General features: G+C 46.2%; 1 protein-coding gene across 5 annotated transcripts in view; it reads right to left on the reverse strand.

Moving 5' to 3' along the window:
• Positions 1-12,774: 12,774 nt before the first annotated feature.
• Positions 12,775-15,874, reverse strand: part of Ext2 (exostosin glycosyltransferase 2) — a 204,339-nt gene continuing 201,239 nt past the window's right edge. For all 5 annotated transcript variants that reach the window (XM_004657176.2, XM_045159197.1, XM_045159185.1 and 2 more), the window contains exon 14: positions 12,775-13,408. In XM_004657176.2, the coding sequence (XP_004657233.1) occupies positions 13,270-13,408 (139 nt within the window). In that variant the 3' untranslated portion in view covers positions 12,775-13,269. The remainder of the gene's footprint in view (positions 13,409-15,874) is intronic.

The following is a 15,874-nucleotide window of genomic DNA, read 5'->3' on the forward strand; positions in this document are numbered from 1 at the left end:
AATTATTTATTTTCAAGGGGCAAGAGAGAGAAGGGGGCGGGGGGAGAAGAGACAAAGAATAAGCATGCCAGGGCCTATAGCCACTGCAAATGAACTCCAGATGCATGTGCCCCTTGTGCATCAGGCTTACTTGGGTCCTGGGGAATTGAACCTGGGTCCTTTGGCTTCACAGGCAAACTCCTTAACCTCTAAGCCATCTCTCCAGCCCTCCTTTCTTCCAGTTTGATGTCATTATTTCCCCCTCCTTGTGTAGGTCTTGTATAGGTAGAGTCAGCCACTGTGAAGTGAATATCAAGGCTATTTTGTATCTAGAAGACAGTATTGTAAACACTTCTCCCCTTCCTGTTGCTCTTACATTCTTTCTAAACTTCTACAATGGTCCCTGAGCCTTGGAAGGTATGATAGAGATGTCTCAGTGTGCTGAACACTAAATTTTCACTTCTACTCAGCACTTTGGTGACTTCTGAGTCATTTTAGTGGTCACTACTATCTGAAAAGAGAAGTTTGTCTAACCAAAAGAAAGAGTAGCATTCATATATGGGCATAAACATAATTAGAGTGTAGTTTGGTGGGCATAATATATCCAGATAACAGAAGTACTTTCCCCCTTAGGGCCATATCACCTCCCCAGCCATAGGATTTTGATTAGGATTTCAGTACCAGGCATGAATCCCATGGAATGGGCCTTAAGTCCATCCATAGAGTAATTGGCTTCCCTCATAACAGATATGGCACCATTGCACCAGTTGGTACATTTGGCCTGGCTGACCAGCCTCAATGCTTGCCGGATACACTGTTGGTTAATACCACTGAAAACTTTTCTCCCCCAGCAGGTCTTTCCAGCATCCTGACATCTAGTCAACAGACAGGAAGCTTCCAGCTCAGCTCCAGCTTGATTTCTTAGTGTCCTACATGTAGAGTTTTTAGCAATACAGGTATTACCATCTAGTTCTGGTGGGCAATCAAGAGCCTTGGAAATAGCTTGTAATGTTTTGGGGGCATCAGGGGCTAGGCAATTTATATTTAATGCAGTTGTACATTTAAGTCTACCACCTTTCTATTTGTCTCTATCTGTGCCATGTGTTCTTTGTTTACTCTTTCTTCCTTTTCTACTTTTCCACTGAGTATATTTATTTTAGTTCCAACATTGTCTTTTGTTGTTGTTATTTGGTTTTTTTGAGGTAGGGTTTCACTCCTAGCCCAGGCTGACCTGGAATTCACTATGGAGACTCACAGTGGCCTTGAACTCATGGTGATCCCTCCTACCTCCTACCTCTGCCTCCTAAGTGCTGGGATTAAAGGTATGTGCTACCATCTCAGCCTAACATTGTCTTTTTAACTATGCACCTTAAAAAATATTTCCAATGCTGCACTGGGGAGATGGCTTGCTTGGGGCTAGAGAGATGACTTAAGTGGTTACGGTGCTTGCCTGCAAAGCCAAAGGACCCAGGTTTGATTCTCTAGGACCCATGTAAGTCAGATGCACAAGGTGGTACATGTGTCTGGAGTTTGATCACAGCAGCTGAAGACCCTGAGGCACCCATTCTCTATCTGCCTCTGTCTGTCTCTCTCTCTTTAACAAAAAAGGTACTTGCTTGCAAAGCCTGATGGTCTGGGTTAGATTCCCCAGTATCCATGTACACAAAGTGGCACATGTGACTGGAGTTGGTTTACAGTAGCAGGAGGCTCTGGTGTGCACATTCTCATTCCTTCTTTCTTTTGGTCTCTGCAAATAAATAAGTATAAAAATATCTTCAGTGGCTGCTATAGAGTATATAATTTAGGTTTATAAATGCCCAGAGCATATTTCCCAGACTTTCCTATTTTTCTTTCTAACTTATTACTATCATCTTTAGTCTCTTTTCTTTCTGTGGTGGTATACAGCAAGGCAAGCCTAATGCTCAGCCTTGGTCTTTGCCCCTACTCTATTTTGACTCTTTGAGGTAATCTCTAGCCCCGTGGTTTTAAATCCCATCTATATATTTTTAATTATACACACACATACACACACACACATACATGCACACATATTTGAGAGAGAGAATGGGTCTACCAGGGCCTCTACCCACTGCAAATCACCTCCAGACACATATGCCACCTTGTGCATGTGGCTCACATGGGTACTAGGGAATTGAGCCTGGGTCCTTAGGCTTCACAGACAAGTGCCTTAACTGCTAAGTCATCTCTCCAGCCCCATCTGTATTTTTAATCTTAATTGTTCCTATGAGCACCAGGTATACACCTGTTTAAATGACGCCATCTCTAAGATGCCTAGTAGATAGCTATACAAAATACCCAACCCGACACAACTTAAGGAAGAAAGGATTTATGCAGGGTAAGTTTCTTCACGGCAGGGAAAGTATGGCCTGAGTGGAAGGCTGGTATCATGCTGTCACATTAGCATGAAGGAAGTAGGGAGAGAAAGCATGGCTGGGCTAACAACTTAAGGCCTGCACTCAGTGACAAACTTCCTCTAGCAAGACTGTGTCTCCTAAAGATTCCATAACCTGGGCTGAGAGATTGCTTAGAGGTTAAGGTGCTTTTCTGCAAAGCCCAAGGACACAGGTTTGATTCCCCAGGACCCACGTAAGCCAGATGAGCAAGGTGGCGTATGTAACTGGAGTTTGTTTGCAGTGGCTGGAGGTCCTGCTGCATTCCCATTCTCTCCCTTTCAGAACAGCACTACTTCATTCTGTCAACTGGGGATTAAGTATTCAGACGTGTGAGACTTTGGGGGACAGTTTACATTCAAATCATCATAGAACTTGTCTAAATTAGCACTCTCTTTTTTTTGAGGTAGGGCATCACTCTAGTTCAGCCTGACCTGGCATTCACTTCTCAGGGAGGCCTCACACTCAATGGTCCTCCTACCTCTGCCTACCAAGTGCTGGGATTAAAGGCATGTGCCACCACACCTAGCTAAAGTAGCACTCTTTAAAAAAAACTTATTGGGCTGGAGATGGCTTAGTGGTTAAGGAACTTGCCTGCAAAGCCTAAGGACTCATGTTAGAATCTCCAGGTCCCATGTGGCCACACGGCGACACAAGCACACAATGTTGCACATGTGCACAAGGGGGCGCACATGTTTGGAGTTCATTCACAGCAGCGGAAGGTCCTGGTGCATCTATTCTCTCTCTCTCAAAATAAGTAATAAAAAAAATTATGTGCACATGTTTTGATCATAACCTCCGTTACCTTCTTTTATTCTCTTCCACTGAATGCTTTCATCTTCTCACATAGCCCCTTTTCTATTCTGATGTCTTTTCTTTGCCCTCCTCCATCATCCAGAAGCACAAGGTGGCATGTGCGTCTTTCTCTCTCAAATACATAAAAATCTAAAAAAAAATATTTACTTGAGAAGGGGAGGCAGAGAAAATGGGTGTGCTAGGGCCTCTAGCCACTGAAAACCAACTCCAGATGTATGTGCCATTTTGTGCATCTGGCTTTGTGTGGGTCCTGGGGAACTGAACCTGAGTACTTAGGCTTTTGTAGGCAAGTGCCTTAACTGCTGAGCCATCTCTCCAGCCCTGACTTCCCTTTTTCATGTTTCTTCCATACAACTTATTCACACAGTAGATGAAATGATTTTCTAAAAATGCCATTCAGGGCTGCAGAGATGGCTTAGTGGTTAAGTGCTTGCCTGTGAAGCCTAAGGACCCTGGTTCAAGGCTCGATTCCCCAGGACCCACGCTAGCCAGATGCACAAGGGGGCGCACGCATCTGGTGTTTGTTTGCAATGGCTGGAAGCCCTGGCGTGTCCATTCTCTCTTTCTCGCTGCCCATTTCTCTCTCTGTCTGTTGCTCTCAAATAAATAATAAACAAAAAATATTTAAAAATGCCATTCAGATTTCTTGCTCTCTTGCTTCAAATCTTTAGTATTGTGCCACCACACTCATAATAAGTATCTAGAGTCCTTTTAGCTTACCAAATTCAGCCCTGGCTTACCTTTCTACATGTACGCTGGCCACACGGGACTTTATTCCATTCTTCAAAAAGCCAAGCTTGTCCCCACTCCATGGCCTTCATGCTAGCTCATCATCCTGTCTGCTCTCTTCATGGTTCACTGCCCGTCAACATTTAGATATGTGTTTAACTATCACTGGTGGTCAACTTATTCAAAATACTTCCTCACGCTTGTCATTACGTGTCCACAATAGTGGGTTTTTGTACATCACTTATGGTCATTTGAAATTACACCCATGCACTTTTTTTTTGAGACAGGTCTTAGACTATCACTCTGGCTCAAGCTCAAGCTCATCTGGAATTCACTCTGTAGCCCAGGCTGGCCTTGAACTCACACTAATCCTACCTTAGTCTCCCCAGTGCTGGGATTAAAGACATGTACCCTTCCAGGATTTCATTCGTTTTAGAATGTAAGCAGTACATACATTGTTTTGCTCCATGCAGCGTCCTCTCCCCAAGAATCATGTATCACACGTACTAAGTGCTCAATTAGCATTTATGAACTGATTGAACCCATCCCATCTGACTTTATTTATTTGAGAGATAGAGAGAAGATGGGTGTGCCAGGGCCTTCAACCACTGCAAACAAACTCCAGCCGCATGCTCCACCTTGTGCATCTGGCTTGCGTGGGTCCTGGGGAATCAAACCTGGGTCCTTAGGCTTGGAAGATAAGAGCCTTAACTGCTAATCACTCCAGTCCTGACATTTTTTAAAAATCACAAAAAACCTCGAATATCTAAAATAATACTGAGCAACAAAAATGAGGCTGGTGGTATCACCATACCTGATTTTAACCTATACTACAGAGCCATAGTAACAAAAACAGCATGGCACTGGCACAAAAACAAACATGTAGATCAGTGGAACAGAATAGAGGCCCCAAATGTAAGCCCAAGTAGCTATAGCCACCTGATATTCAATAAAAATGCCAAAAATACTCATTGGAGAAGAGACAGCCTCTTCAGCAAATGGTGTTTTGAAAACTGGATATATATCTACAGAAGGATGAAAATAGATTCTTCTCTCTCACCATGCACAAGAATTAAGTCCAAATGGATTAAAGACCTTAACATCAGACCTGAAACTCTGAAACTGCTAGAGGAAACCCTTCAACATATTGGTCTTGGCAAAGACTTTCTGAATACAACCCCAATTGCTCAGGCAATAAAACCACAGATTAATCACTGGGACCTCATGAAATTACAAAGATTTTGCACTGCAAAGGACACAGTGAAAAAAGCGAAGAGGCAACCTACAGAATGGGAAAAAAATCTTCGCCAGCTATATATCTGATAGAGGATTAATATCTAGGATATACAAAGAACTCAAAAAGTTAAATAATAAGGAATCAAACAAGCCAATCAAAAAATGGGCTATGAAGCTAAATAGAGAGTTCTCAAAGGAAGAAATATGAATGGCATATAAGCATCTAAAAAAATGTTCTACGTCACTAGTCATCAGGGAAATGCAGATTAAAACTACATTGAGATTCCATCTCACTCCTGTCAGATTGGCCACCATCATGAAAACAAATGATCATAAATGTTGGCGGGGATGTGGAAAAAAAGGAACCCTTCTGCACTGCTGGTGGGAATGCAATCTGGTCCAGCCATTGTGGAAAACAGTGTGGAGGTTCCTCAAACAGCTAGAGATTGATCTACCATATGACCCAGCTATAGCACTCTTAGGCATATACCCAAAGGACTCATCTCATTTCCTTAAAAGTACATGCTCAACCATGTTTATTGCTGCTCAATTTATAATAGCTGGGAAATGGAACCAGCCTAGATGTCCCTCAACAGATGAGTGGATAATGAAGATGTGGCACATTTATACAATGGAGTTCTACTCAGCGGTAAAGAAAAATGAAGTTATGAAATTTGCAGAAAAATGGATGGACCTGGAAAGTATTATACTAAGTCAGGTAACCCAGGCCCAGAAAGCCAAGAGCCACATGTTCTCTCTCATATGTGGATCCTAGCTGCAGATGATTGGGCTTCTGCATGAGAATGAAAATACTTAGTAGCAGAGGCCAGTAAGTTAAAAAGGAGACATAAAGGGTAGAGAAAGGAAGGGAGGAGGATACTTGATGGGTTGATATTGTATATATGTAATTACAATGATTATAATGGGGAGGTAATATGATGGAGATTGGAATTTCAAATGGGAAAGTGTGGGGGTGGGGAGGGAGGGAATTACCATGGGATATATTTTATAATCATGAAAAATGTTAATAAAAATTAAAAAAAAACTAGAAAAAAATTTTAATTAAAAAAATTAATTTTATTTATTTATTTAAGAGAGAGAATGGTCGCACCAAGGCCTCCAGCCACTGCAAAGGAACTCAACATATGCACCACCTTGCACATCTGCCTTATGTGGGTCCTGGGAATCAAACCAAAGTCCTTTGGCTTTTCAGGCAAGCACCTTAACCACTAAGCCATCTCTCCAGTCCAACTTTCTTACTTTTTAAAGGAAAAGAATCTTTAGCAGTTCATAGGTTAAATTTAATTTCTCCTGATTCTTTCTCTAAAAGTGAATTGAATATTACTGTTAGAGAAAAGTCTCTTAATAGGTCTTAGACTCAAGTTGAATCCATGACAAGATTTCACTGCTCAGCGACTTACTAGACAAATTGGGTTTTGGCCCAAGTCAAGTACACAAGGCTGTGTCCTGCTCATGGTATCATGAAATACTTTTGGTATATTGTCAAAGCTTTAAAAAAGTCAAAAATTACTCCTTACAAGTCCTCACTCAGGACATTTTCTAGTTCCTAGAGTTCCATGCAGTTCCTTTCTATCCTAGCACCATTCAGGCCTCCATGTCCACTGTGATGGCACAGATGAGGTGAGGCTGAAAGAGCACGCATCTGTTTGTGATGGACATCCATCCTTAGAACTTCCTAAGGAGATCCAGAGTGAGAGCATGAATCTGCCATGCACTGGAGTTAATGAAATCCTCACTTGGTCATGTTGTCAAGATATCAAACCCAATGGGCAACAAGAGCAAGGCTGTTAGGGAAATTACTGGGCCAATATCCAGAGAGCCAGGACAGGGCTCTTGGCTCAGGGGAGGCATAAGGGAGATGAAGGTGAGCCCCTCAGGATCTACTAGAAAAAGAGTACTGGAAACCCTATAGGCGCTGCTGCCACCAATGCACAATTTTCACTAATTACCTCAATTGTGGCTGTTATCCCCCTAATGAGAAACACAGTTTTACTTCTAAGCAGGCAGTGAGGCTGGCAGAAAGCTGAAACCTGAAAGTCAGCAGATACAGGGCTGATACAGATTTTTCTATTGAAATTAAGCCACATCCAAAACACAGAAAGAGGGCTCCAAATAGCTTCAGACAGCAGCCAGCCAGGGAGGGCCCTCAACCAGGCACTGAATGGATGCTCTCTGGACTCAGCAAAAGAGGCCCAAATCACAAGTGCTCATTTCAATAACACAAGAAAATAAACATGGGGCTTATTTATAGCACAGGAAAACGACTGGGGCAAAAGAACTGCTCATTTGGTAATCCACCCTGACGGGGCCAGACAGGATCCAGACCCCCGGGCTCTTTAGTAACAGGGTAAGCTGGAATAGGGGCCAGAAGCAGGCTGGCTGCCAGCATCGCCAGGTACAATGTGGAAAAGACTGGGCTAGGAGGTCTGAGACCTCTTGCTGTCTCCGCTCTCTGGCTGAGGAAGCCGAGACACGGAGTGGACTCCCTCTAGGCCCAGGTGGGGCCAAGACACCACAGAAGCCCTGCCTGTATCCCCACACACAGTGGGGTGCTCACCTGCAGTGGCGGCGGGAAAGCATATGCTCAGCAGTGTGGCCACTGCATGGCTCCTGTCAGTTGGACAGCTCAGGAAGCTCTGGAGCTCCCAAGCACGATGGCATCTGTCAGATGCATGTGTCCCAGGCAAAGGTCACCTGTGGATGATAGGAGACATGGCTACTAGCAGAAGCCTCGGAAGCTTTTGGGCCAACTAGCCTGGAATATGCAGTGCACACAAGAGACTGCACCTCAAGCAAGGTAAAGAAATGTGAGGACGGACACCTGTTTTTTTCCTCTGACCACTGTTAGTGCTGTGGCACACACACGCCTGCATACACACACACACACACCTGTGTTCACACACACACACCTGCATACACACACACACACACCTGTGTTCACACACACACACCTGCATACACACACACGCCTGCGTACACACACACACGCCTGAGTACACACACATGCCTGTGCACACACACACCTGCGTTCACACACACGCCTGCGTTCACCCCCCACATGCCTGTGTATACACACACACGCCTGCGTTCACATACATGCCTGCCTACACACACACACCAGCGTTCACACACACACCTGTGTTCACACACATGCCTGCATTCACACACGCCTGCGTTCACACACACACACACGCCTGCATACACACACACCTGCGTTCACACACATACACGCCTGCATACACACACACGCCTGCGTTCACACACACACATGCCTGCATACACACACACGCCTGCGTTCACACACACGTGCCTGTGTTCACACACACATACACACACAAAGATGGAAAAGAAAATAAATGCTTCCCGGTCCTCTCTGGACCAAAATGGCTTGCTCCTTGGCTGTGCTCTTGGGAAAGCATGGTTCCAAGTCTGTCCTCGACATGGACGCCAGTGCCGAGTCTGCAGCTGTAGGAAGAGCCCAGGACGAAGCATTCTGAAGAGGGCTCAGTGTGGTGGCAGGGTGTGACAGGTGGCTCTAGTCTAAGGCATAGGGCTCCCACTCTGCGTCGTCCCCGCCAGCCCCCGCCACGTCATAGAGGCAGCAGACACGGTGGCGTCTGAACAATGAGCCTGTAGCACACACACACATACTTTCAAGAGAGTGACAAGAACTGTGATCAGGAGTCCAGCCAGTCCAGAACAGGAGACAGGAAAATGACCGTCCCCTGAAAGGGCTGCACATCTGAGGGAACCAAATGCCAGACAGATGTTGGTGACTCAGCTGTATCTTGAAGGGGAAAGATTCCTGGAAGCTTGTAGGGAACTGGACTCATCCTCGCCATGCGACCCTAGCTGCCAGCCACAGGAAGCCTGATGTCAAAAAGCCACAGCACCAGACTCCAACATGCCGGTACAGATTTCACACCTTCCTAGGGAACCAGTGTCATAGGCTGAAGCTGGGGACACTGGGAGTCCACTTAACGCACACGGAGCAGGGCTCCTCTCTGCACCAGTCTTCAAATATACTCAGCTCCCACCCTCAACAGTGGTGACAGCCTGCCTTTGCTATGCTAGGAGCAGTTCAGGAAGCCTGTCTGTCCCCTGCTCCTCAGGCCCTGTAGGGTCGGCACAATGGGTACCCAATGCTGCCCCTGGTTTTTCTTAGAAGAAAATAAGTAAGTAGCAAACACTGGCCTCAGCCAGAAGTCCCAGGACTTGGAGAGAGCCCCAGGGTAGGCAGCTGCATTCAGGCCCTGCTATGGAAAGCTCAAGTTGTGCCCAGAGTCGCCCTGGCTGGGAGACACCTGCCAGAGCTGCCTCTTGGGAGGGGCTTAGGCCAGCTCTAGCATTCTCTCCCCCCCGCCTCTCCCAGCCAGGGCTGCTCAGGGCAGCCAGCATTGGGAAATTTGGCAAAAGACTACCTGGAACACAAGAAAAAGGGAAAGTAGGCAGCCTCCAAAGAGGCCACTGCTAACAAGCAGTGGAGACGGAGGGATTTGGGCAATAGGAACCCAGCAGCCGTCCCAGCAGGGCCCCCAGGAAGATCCTTAGCAGAACCCGAGCACTTCACCCATCTGACCTCTGCTTCTTGATTCTCCCTTGGCTGAAATCATGAAAGGTTCTTGGATATCAACCCCAAGTCAACCTTCAGGTGTGGCAGAAAGCCTGCTGTCTCCAGGGACAGGACACATCCCAGGGGAGGTCACCTTCTCACAAGCAGCAGGAAACCCAACACCTAAAACCGGGAGCTCAAAGCATCACGGGACAGGTTTCAGCAGAGAAGCCAGAGCCCCGTGACAGCAAGTACAGAGAGGGGAGCACAGTGCGTCACCGGCTTGAAGAATCAGAGGTGGAGGAAAAAAGCTTCTCTTTTCTGTCTCATTTTCTCAGAAAAGGAGGTTTTAGCCTAAACCTGTGAGATGTGTTAAAATACATGAAATAAAACCACACACAGTGCTGGAAAGATGGCTTAGTGGTTAAGGTGCTTGCCTGCAACGCCTAAGAACCCAGGTTTGATTCCCCAGTACCCAAGTAAAGCTGGATGCATAAAGTGGTACATGCATCTGGAGTTCATTTGTACACCCTTTCTCTCTCTCTCAAATAAATAAACATAAACAACTGTCTAACAACATTAATCTATCTTTCCAACCCAAGCATTTTAAGCAGGTCCATCCCCGCTCAACCTCTGGGGAAAGGCAGTGGTTCAGTACACATACTTGGGCCAGTTCAAGTTCTCCTTTCCTAGGCCAGTAGACTGAAATTTCTTTAAAAAGACTTCCTAGGGCTGGAGAAATGGCTTAGCAGTTAAGGCGCTTGCCCACAAAGTCAAAGGACCCAGGTTCGATTCCCTAGGACACAGGTAAAGCAAGATGGATAAGGTGATGCATGCATCTGGAGATCATTTGTAGTGGCTAAAGGTCCTAGTGTGCCCATTCTCTCCCTCTTTCAAATAAGTAAAAATAAAATATTAACATAATTAAAAATCTTTTAAAAGGGGCTTCCTGACAGGTGTGGTGGTGTATGCCTTTAATCCCAGCACTTGGGAAGCAGAGGTAGGTGGCTCACCATGAGTTCGAGGCCACCCTGAGACTACACAGTGAGTTCCAAGTCAGCCTGGGCTAGAGTGAGGCCCTACCTGGAAAAAAAAAAAAAGACTTGGTAATTCAGAACCAGCTGTTGTCTACTGTAGGCCAGAAAATGACATTTTAATTAGCATCATTGTTCTGCTTCTGAACCCAGGCATGGTGGTGGCATCCTAAGGACACATGGTCCTGACCCAAGCTTCAGGCAAGGCTTGCTGGCTAGTGGCTCAGGACATTAACAAGAGGATATAACTTAGTCATTGACGCTCTGAACCTCTGCACTCTTGAATGCTCACTCTCTGTATTCTTGGTCTATATTTCTACTGTGACAGGACCACCTGCCCCCTCAGGCAGAAGTTGTGTAGCTGTGTTAAGAGTCCATGAGGAAACATTTCCACAGTATACACTGCTTTAAGTTCCAATGCAAGACCTAACCCATCATTTCTGGAAATTGTGAGGTACTTTATGTGGTGTGTTAATGTCCTGAAAGCCTGAGGACTCTTCTGAAGGTGACAAAGTCACACATTTCCTGGGACTTGAGTTACACTTAGAATTTTTTAAAGACTTTTTGTAATTAGCATTTTTTGTTTTTTGGGTTAAAAAATTTTTTTGATGGCTTTCTTAGTTCTTTTTATTTATTTATTAGAAAGAGAGAGAATGGGCATGCCAGGGCCTCCAGCCACTGCAAATGAACTCCAGATGCATGTGCCCCCTTGTGCATCTGGCTTATGTGGGTCCTGGGGAATCAAACCAGGGTCCTTTTGCTTAGCAGGCAAGTGCCTTAATCATTATGCCGTCTCTCCAGTACCTTCTGAGAGGAAGAATGGACTATAAACCAGCCCCTGAGTTCATAAATTCAAGGATGAAGAGAAGAACAAAAACCCGCAGGATGGTGCCACACACGTCTACCGTGAGCACAGAGCTTGCTCTCCACATGTCCCTCACTTTGGGGAAAGTAGAGCTATTCACTCAACTGTCAGCTTCCAGGACCCCTTTCCCTGGCTTCTTTCCTGCCAGTACTGTGCAGATGAGAGCAAATGGCCTTCTCTAGCCTCCTTCTGACAAGAACCTGCAATCACCACCAAAGCGTCAGTCTGGAGCTGCAACATAGATGGCCTGGGTGAGATGCTCTCGTCCCTTCCAGCACTACCAGCCAAGGACTCCATCTCCCGTTAACATGAAACAAGATGAAACCCTCTTGATTTCCACTCTCAACTGCTGCTTTGAAGTGGGGACTGGCAGAGTGACTTGTTTAGACCATGGCACAGTCACTGCTCACCTTCATGTCACTTAACAGAACAATGGTGGTATGTGACTTCGAATGGCATACAACTGGCTTTTTCTAATTATATCCATATTCTAGGCAAATTGTTATGTATTTTGTGTTCTGGAGACATATGTTATGGCTAGAGCCCAAACTGTGGCTAATCTTAATATTAGAGCCAGATAAATCTGTTTCAAATCCATAGCATTTAACATTTGCCAGAGTAGATTTGTTCATCAACTGGGCTTAAAGAGGTATAATTCACACATGTGCAGTATTAGTAAATGCTGAAATTTAATGATTTAAATAGACTGGTAACTGCTGCAAAGTGGCTGTTGCAGTGGCATGTAACGCTAGCCAGAGCCTCCCTGGCCAATGTTAGAGCCACATTGAAAGAATGAAGACAATCTGGGCATCCCCTTGGGGCGAGGATGGTGATGCCCTCAGTTCTTAGAATAGTCTAAGCTAGTGTGACTCAGTGCGGCAATCTGAGGCCTCCTGCTCTCCCCAGCACACCAGCCAGTCAGAAGGCACATGGACTGCTCCGGAGGCTCCGGAGTCATCTGCTCTCACATATTTAAGATGTGGGGCAGTATGTGTTTGGTGCGCATAGCACCGGATATCCCTCCTGCCTGTGTCTTCCCAGATGGTTGTTAGACAGAAGGTGGGGTTAAGTACACAAAAGAAGGAGGGTTCCTCACACTACCAAAAATCAGTATTAAAAATAGAAAAGGAGTGAAAAAAAAAGATTTTAATCATTATTAAAAAGTCAAACCTAAGAGTTGCTGTTCTCAGGCTGATAGGCCCAGACTCAGCATCTGGTGTTCTTCCTTGGCATGTGCCTGCATCCCAGGTCCCATGCACAGTTCAAACCCCCAGAGACGCTGGGCTCTGTGTCACATCTGGAGCTTGGCTGTTCCTCCAGGTCTGTCCATCTCTGCCATGATTCCTGGCACCTAAACTGGTTAGCAGCCTTCTCCCCTTTGGCAGTTGTATGGTCAGTGGAGAAAATCAGGGACTGCAAGCCACGGTGCTGTGCAGAGTTCATACCTGCAGTGCATCCCTAAGGCTCCCTCTCCTTGGTATTTGTGGAGAGCCCACTGGAGATGTGAGGACACTCTGCTTGGAGAGTGAGAACCAGGCTGTCCTCCTTGTACCCTCTGGCCCCCACCACCCCATATTGCTATAGTGCTGAGGAGGCCCATCCTCCATCCCCCAGCACTGGTGCACTTCACAAGCTGCCAATGTTGGGGAAGCTCTTCAGTTTTTCAGGAAAGTCGTCCTTGTAGAGCACAGGGTCAGCTCGGTGCTCCACCACCTTGAGGGGCATCGTCCCAAAGACAGAAGCAAACTTGTTGATACACTCAGACCTGTAGGCGTGTGGAGGAGGACAGAGAGAAGGAAAATGGTCAGAGGCTAAGAGGACAGCACAACCCACCCCAGCCACCACCCACAAAAGAAACTCAAGGTTTCTCAGTCACTGCTGCTGGAATCTGCAGATGGATGTGAGGTATGGACAAATAAGGTGACCCAGATCCCTGGCTCTATTCAGTGGGAGAAAGTGAACAGAGGATGTGGTCTGCAGGCCTGCAGGTCAGGATATCTTCCCCTCCCCCTCAAATTCCAGTCATTTTTCTGGCACCAGCAGGCCTCAAACCCAGGTGGATTAGCTGCCAACAATCCTTAACCCCCTCTCTGCCAGCTAAAGGCAAGGCAGAGGACAGAGAAAAAGGCCAGTTGCATCTGGGCCTTGGCTTTCTGAGGCAGAAGAGACTGTCTTGCCCATGGAAGGCAAAGGTAGATGAGGGTGGTGACTCTGAATTTCTAACAATGAACACTTCATTCTACCAGGCATTTACAGAAGGCCTGGAAGTAAGTGGCCATCTCTGAATAGCTCTTTCAACAGAGCCAGAGGTCACAGGGGTCTGCTTTTCAAATCCTGATGACTTTGGACACTCCCACATTAGAACAAGAAGAGCAGCTCTGTGGCAAGAGCAGGGTACTGTCAGAGCATGCGGTGGATCCCTAAAGCCCCTGAGTCCCCCCAAAAGAGGTGAGGGTCAGTCAGGCCAACAGTGTGACAGCTAGGTAATGAGGACATCAGCACTGGCCAGAGGGGGTACAAGCCTGGGACAACCTTGTTTGAAGCTGAAACATGGGATGAAGGATATCAGAAGGCCAGTGCCTGGTCAATCCACCCCAGGCTCCCAGAGACCCAGGAAGAGCTGGCTGATCAGAGAAGCATTCTGCCAGACTCACCACCAGATACACACAGAAGCTGGCTTGCAAGGGAGGTGAATGGGCAGGTTTTATTCAAGAGCTGGAGCTATAGAAAGGAATTGGCTAGTCAGGAAGGCTATCATTAACAACTCTTCTTTAGTTTGCTGTTTCTGAAAAGCCTGATGACCACTTCATTGTGAGATATTAGTAGCATCAGCATGCCCACCAATAGCACTGCATTTATCATATGGTCTGCACTGGGCTCGGAGTGCCTTCCATACTTTAACACGGACCTCTTCTCAATCCTGTTCCATAGTGGGAAGGCTGAAACACAGAGGGGCTTATGTGCAATTGTCAAAAAGTACTGCACAGCCAAAACCAGGTGTTCCAGCTCCTGAGGCTAAAGATTGGGTTATGAGCTGATACAAATTTATTTATTGATATCAGCCTATGGTCCAACATGGGGGACCTTGAATGTAATAACCTATCTACTCTAGGCTATATAATTTATATACACATCTTGTTGGCTTCTTAGAATATCTTCCCCATCCCCTTTCTTGCTGGGTTTATACTAGCCTCATATTGTAGACTGAGAAAATAAGGTTCAAAGAAGTTAAATAAGTTGCCCAAGAAAAGAACAACCAGCAGGTGTTGGCACTGGGTTTCAACCTCTGGCTAGGTCTGGCAACAAGTTCTGTTCTTTGCATCTTTCTCTCCTTTCCCCCTGCTGGCAGTCTCTGAGACTCAGGAAGGAGTGGACCTGCCACAGAGTAGGGAGGTCTATAAAATGAGGGGCCAGGCACCTGACAATAGCTTTCCTCTCTTTGAATCATATGATCAAAGCAATGGATAGCCAAGCCAAATCTCTCCAAGGTGCCCCTTTGCCAGTGGGTCTCTCTCCATACAGGGGCAGCTGCCTCTGGTCTCCGGTTACTGGTCAGCAGAGCCTGGCCAGACCCAGTGGAGGGTATAGTGGGTCAATATGAAAGGATCATGGCTCTTGGCAGAGGATAGAGGTTCCACAATCCCTTTGAGGCATACGGATGACAATGTCTTCTCTGTAAGGAAGTCTGCCAGCAAGGCATGGTATGGTTTGTAGGCAAGCTGGCTTGTAATAGGTGCCCTGGCTGCTCCAGCTCTGTCCTCTGCACTAGAGAAGTGGCACAGGGGCCACTCCAGGTGGTAAAGGCTCACCACTCACCTAATATAGTCTCCTCCCAGAGGGGACCCGGCTGGGGAACAGGTCAGAGTGGCAGAGCATGGCTGCTGTGGGTGGCACACCTGAGTTGCTCAGTCTGGCATCCAGCTGCTCTATCAGAACTGCTTTCTTGCTCTGCTTGTCCATTATGGGCACACACACTAAACTGCCTGTTGGAAGTGTCTTGGGGAAGAAAACTAGGGACCTAGTTTCCCTTTTAAATATATGTTATGACCTAACATAACCAGGAACCTTCAGTATAGTGCTGGAGAAATTGGGCATGAACAAACATTTCCTTTCATGACTTATTCTCAATTTGTTCCCAGCATACAATATAACCTAGTACTTTGTACAAAGTTGCGCAATAACCATCTGTTGAGCCTATGAGTGAACATTACATAACAATTTGATATGCTAA

The sequence above is a fragment of the Jaculus jaculus genome, chromosome 1 (genome assembly GCF_020740685.1).
Source record: "Jaculus jaculus isolate mJacJac1 chromosome 1, mJacJac1.mat.Y.cur, whole genome shotgun sequence".
Taxonomy (NCBI): domain Eukaryota; kingdom Metazoa; phylum Chordata; class Mammalia; order Rodentia; family Dipodidae; genus Jaculus; species Jaculus jaculus.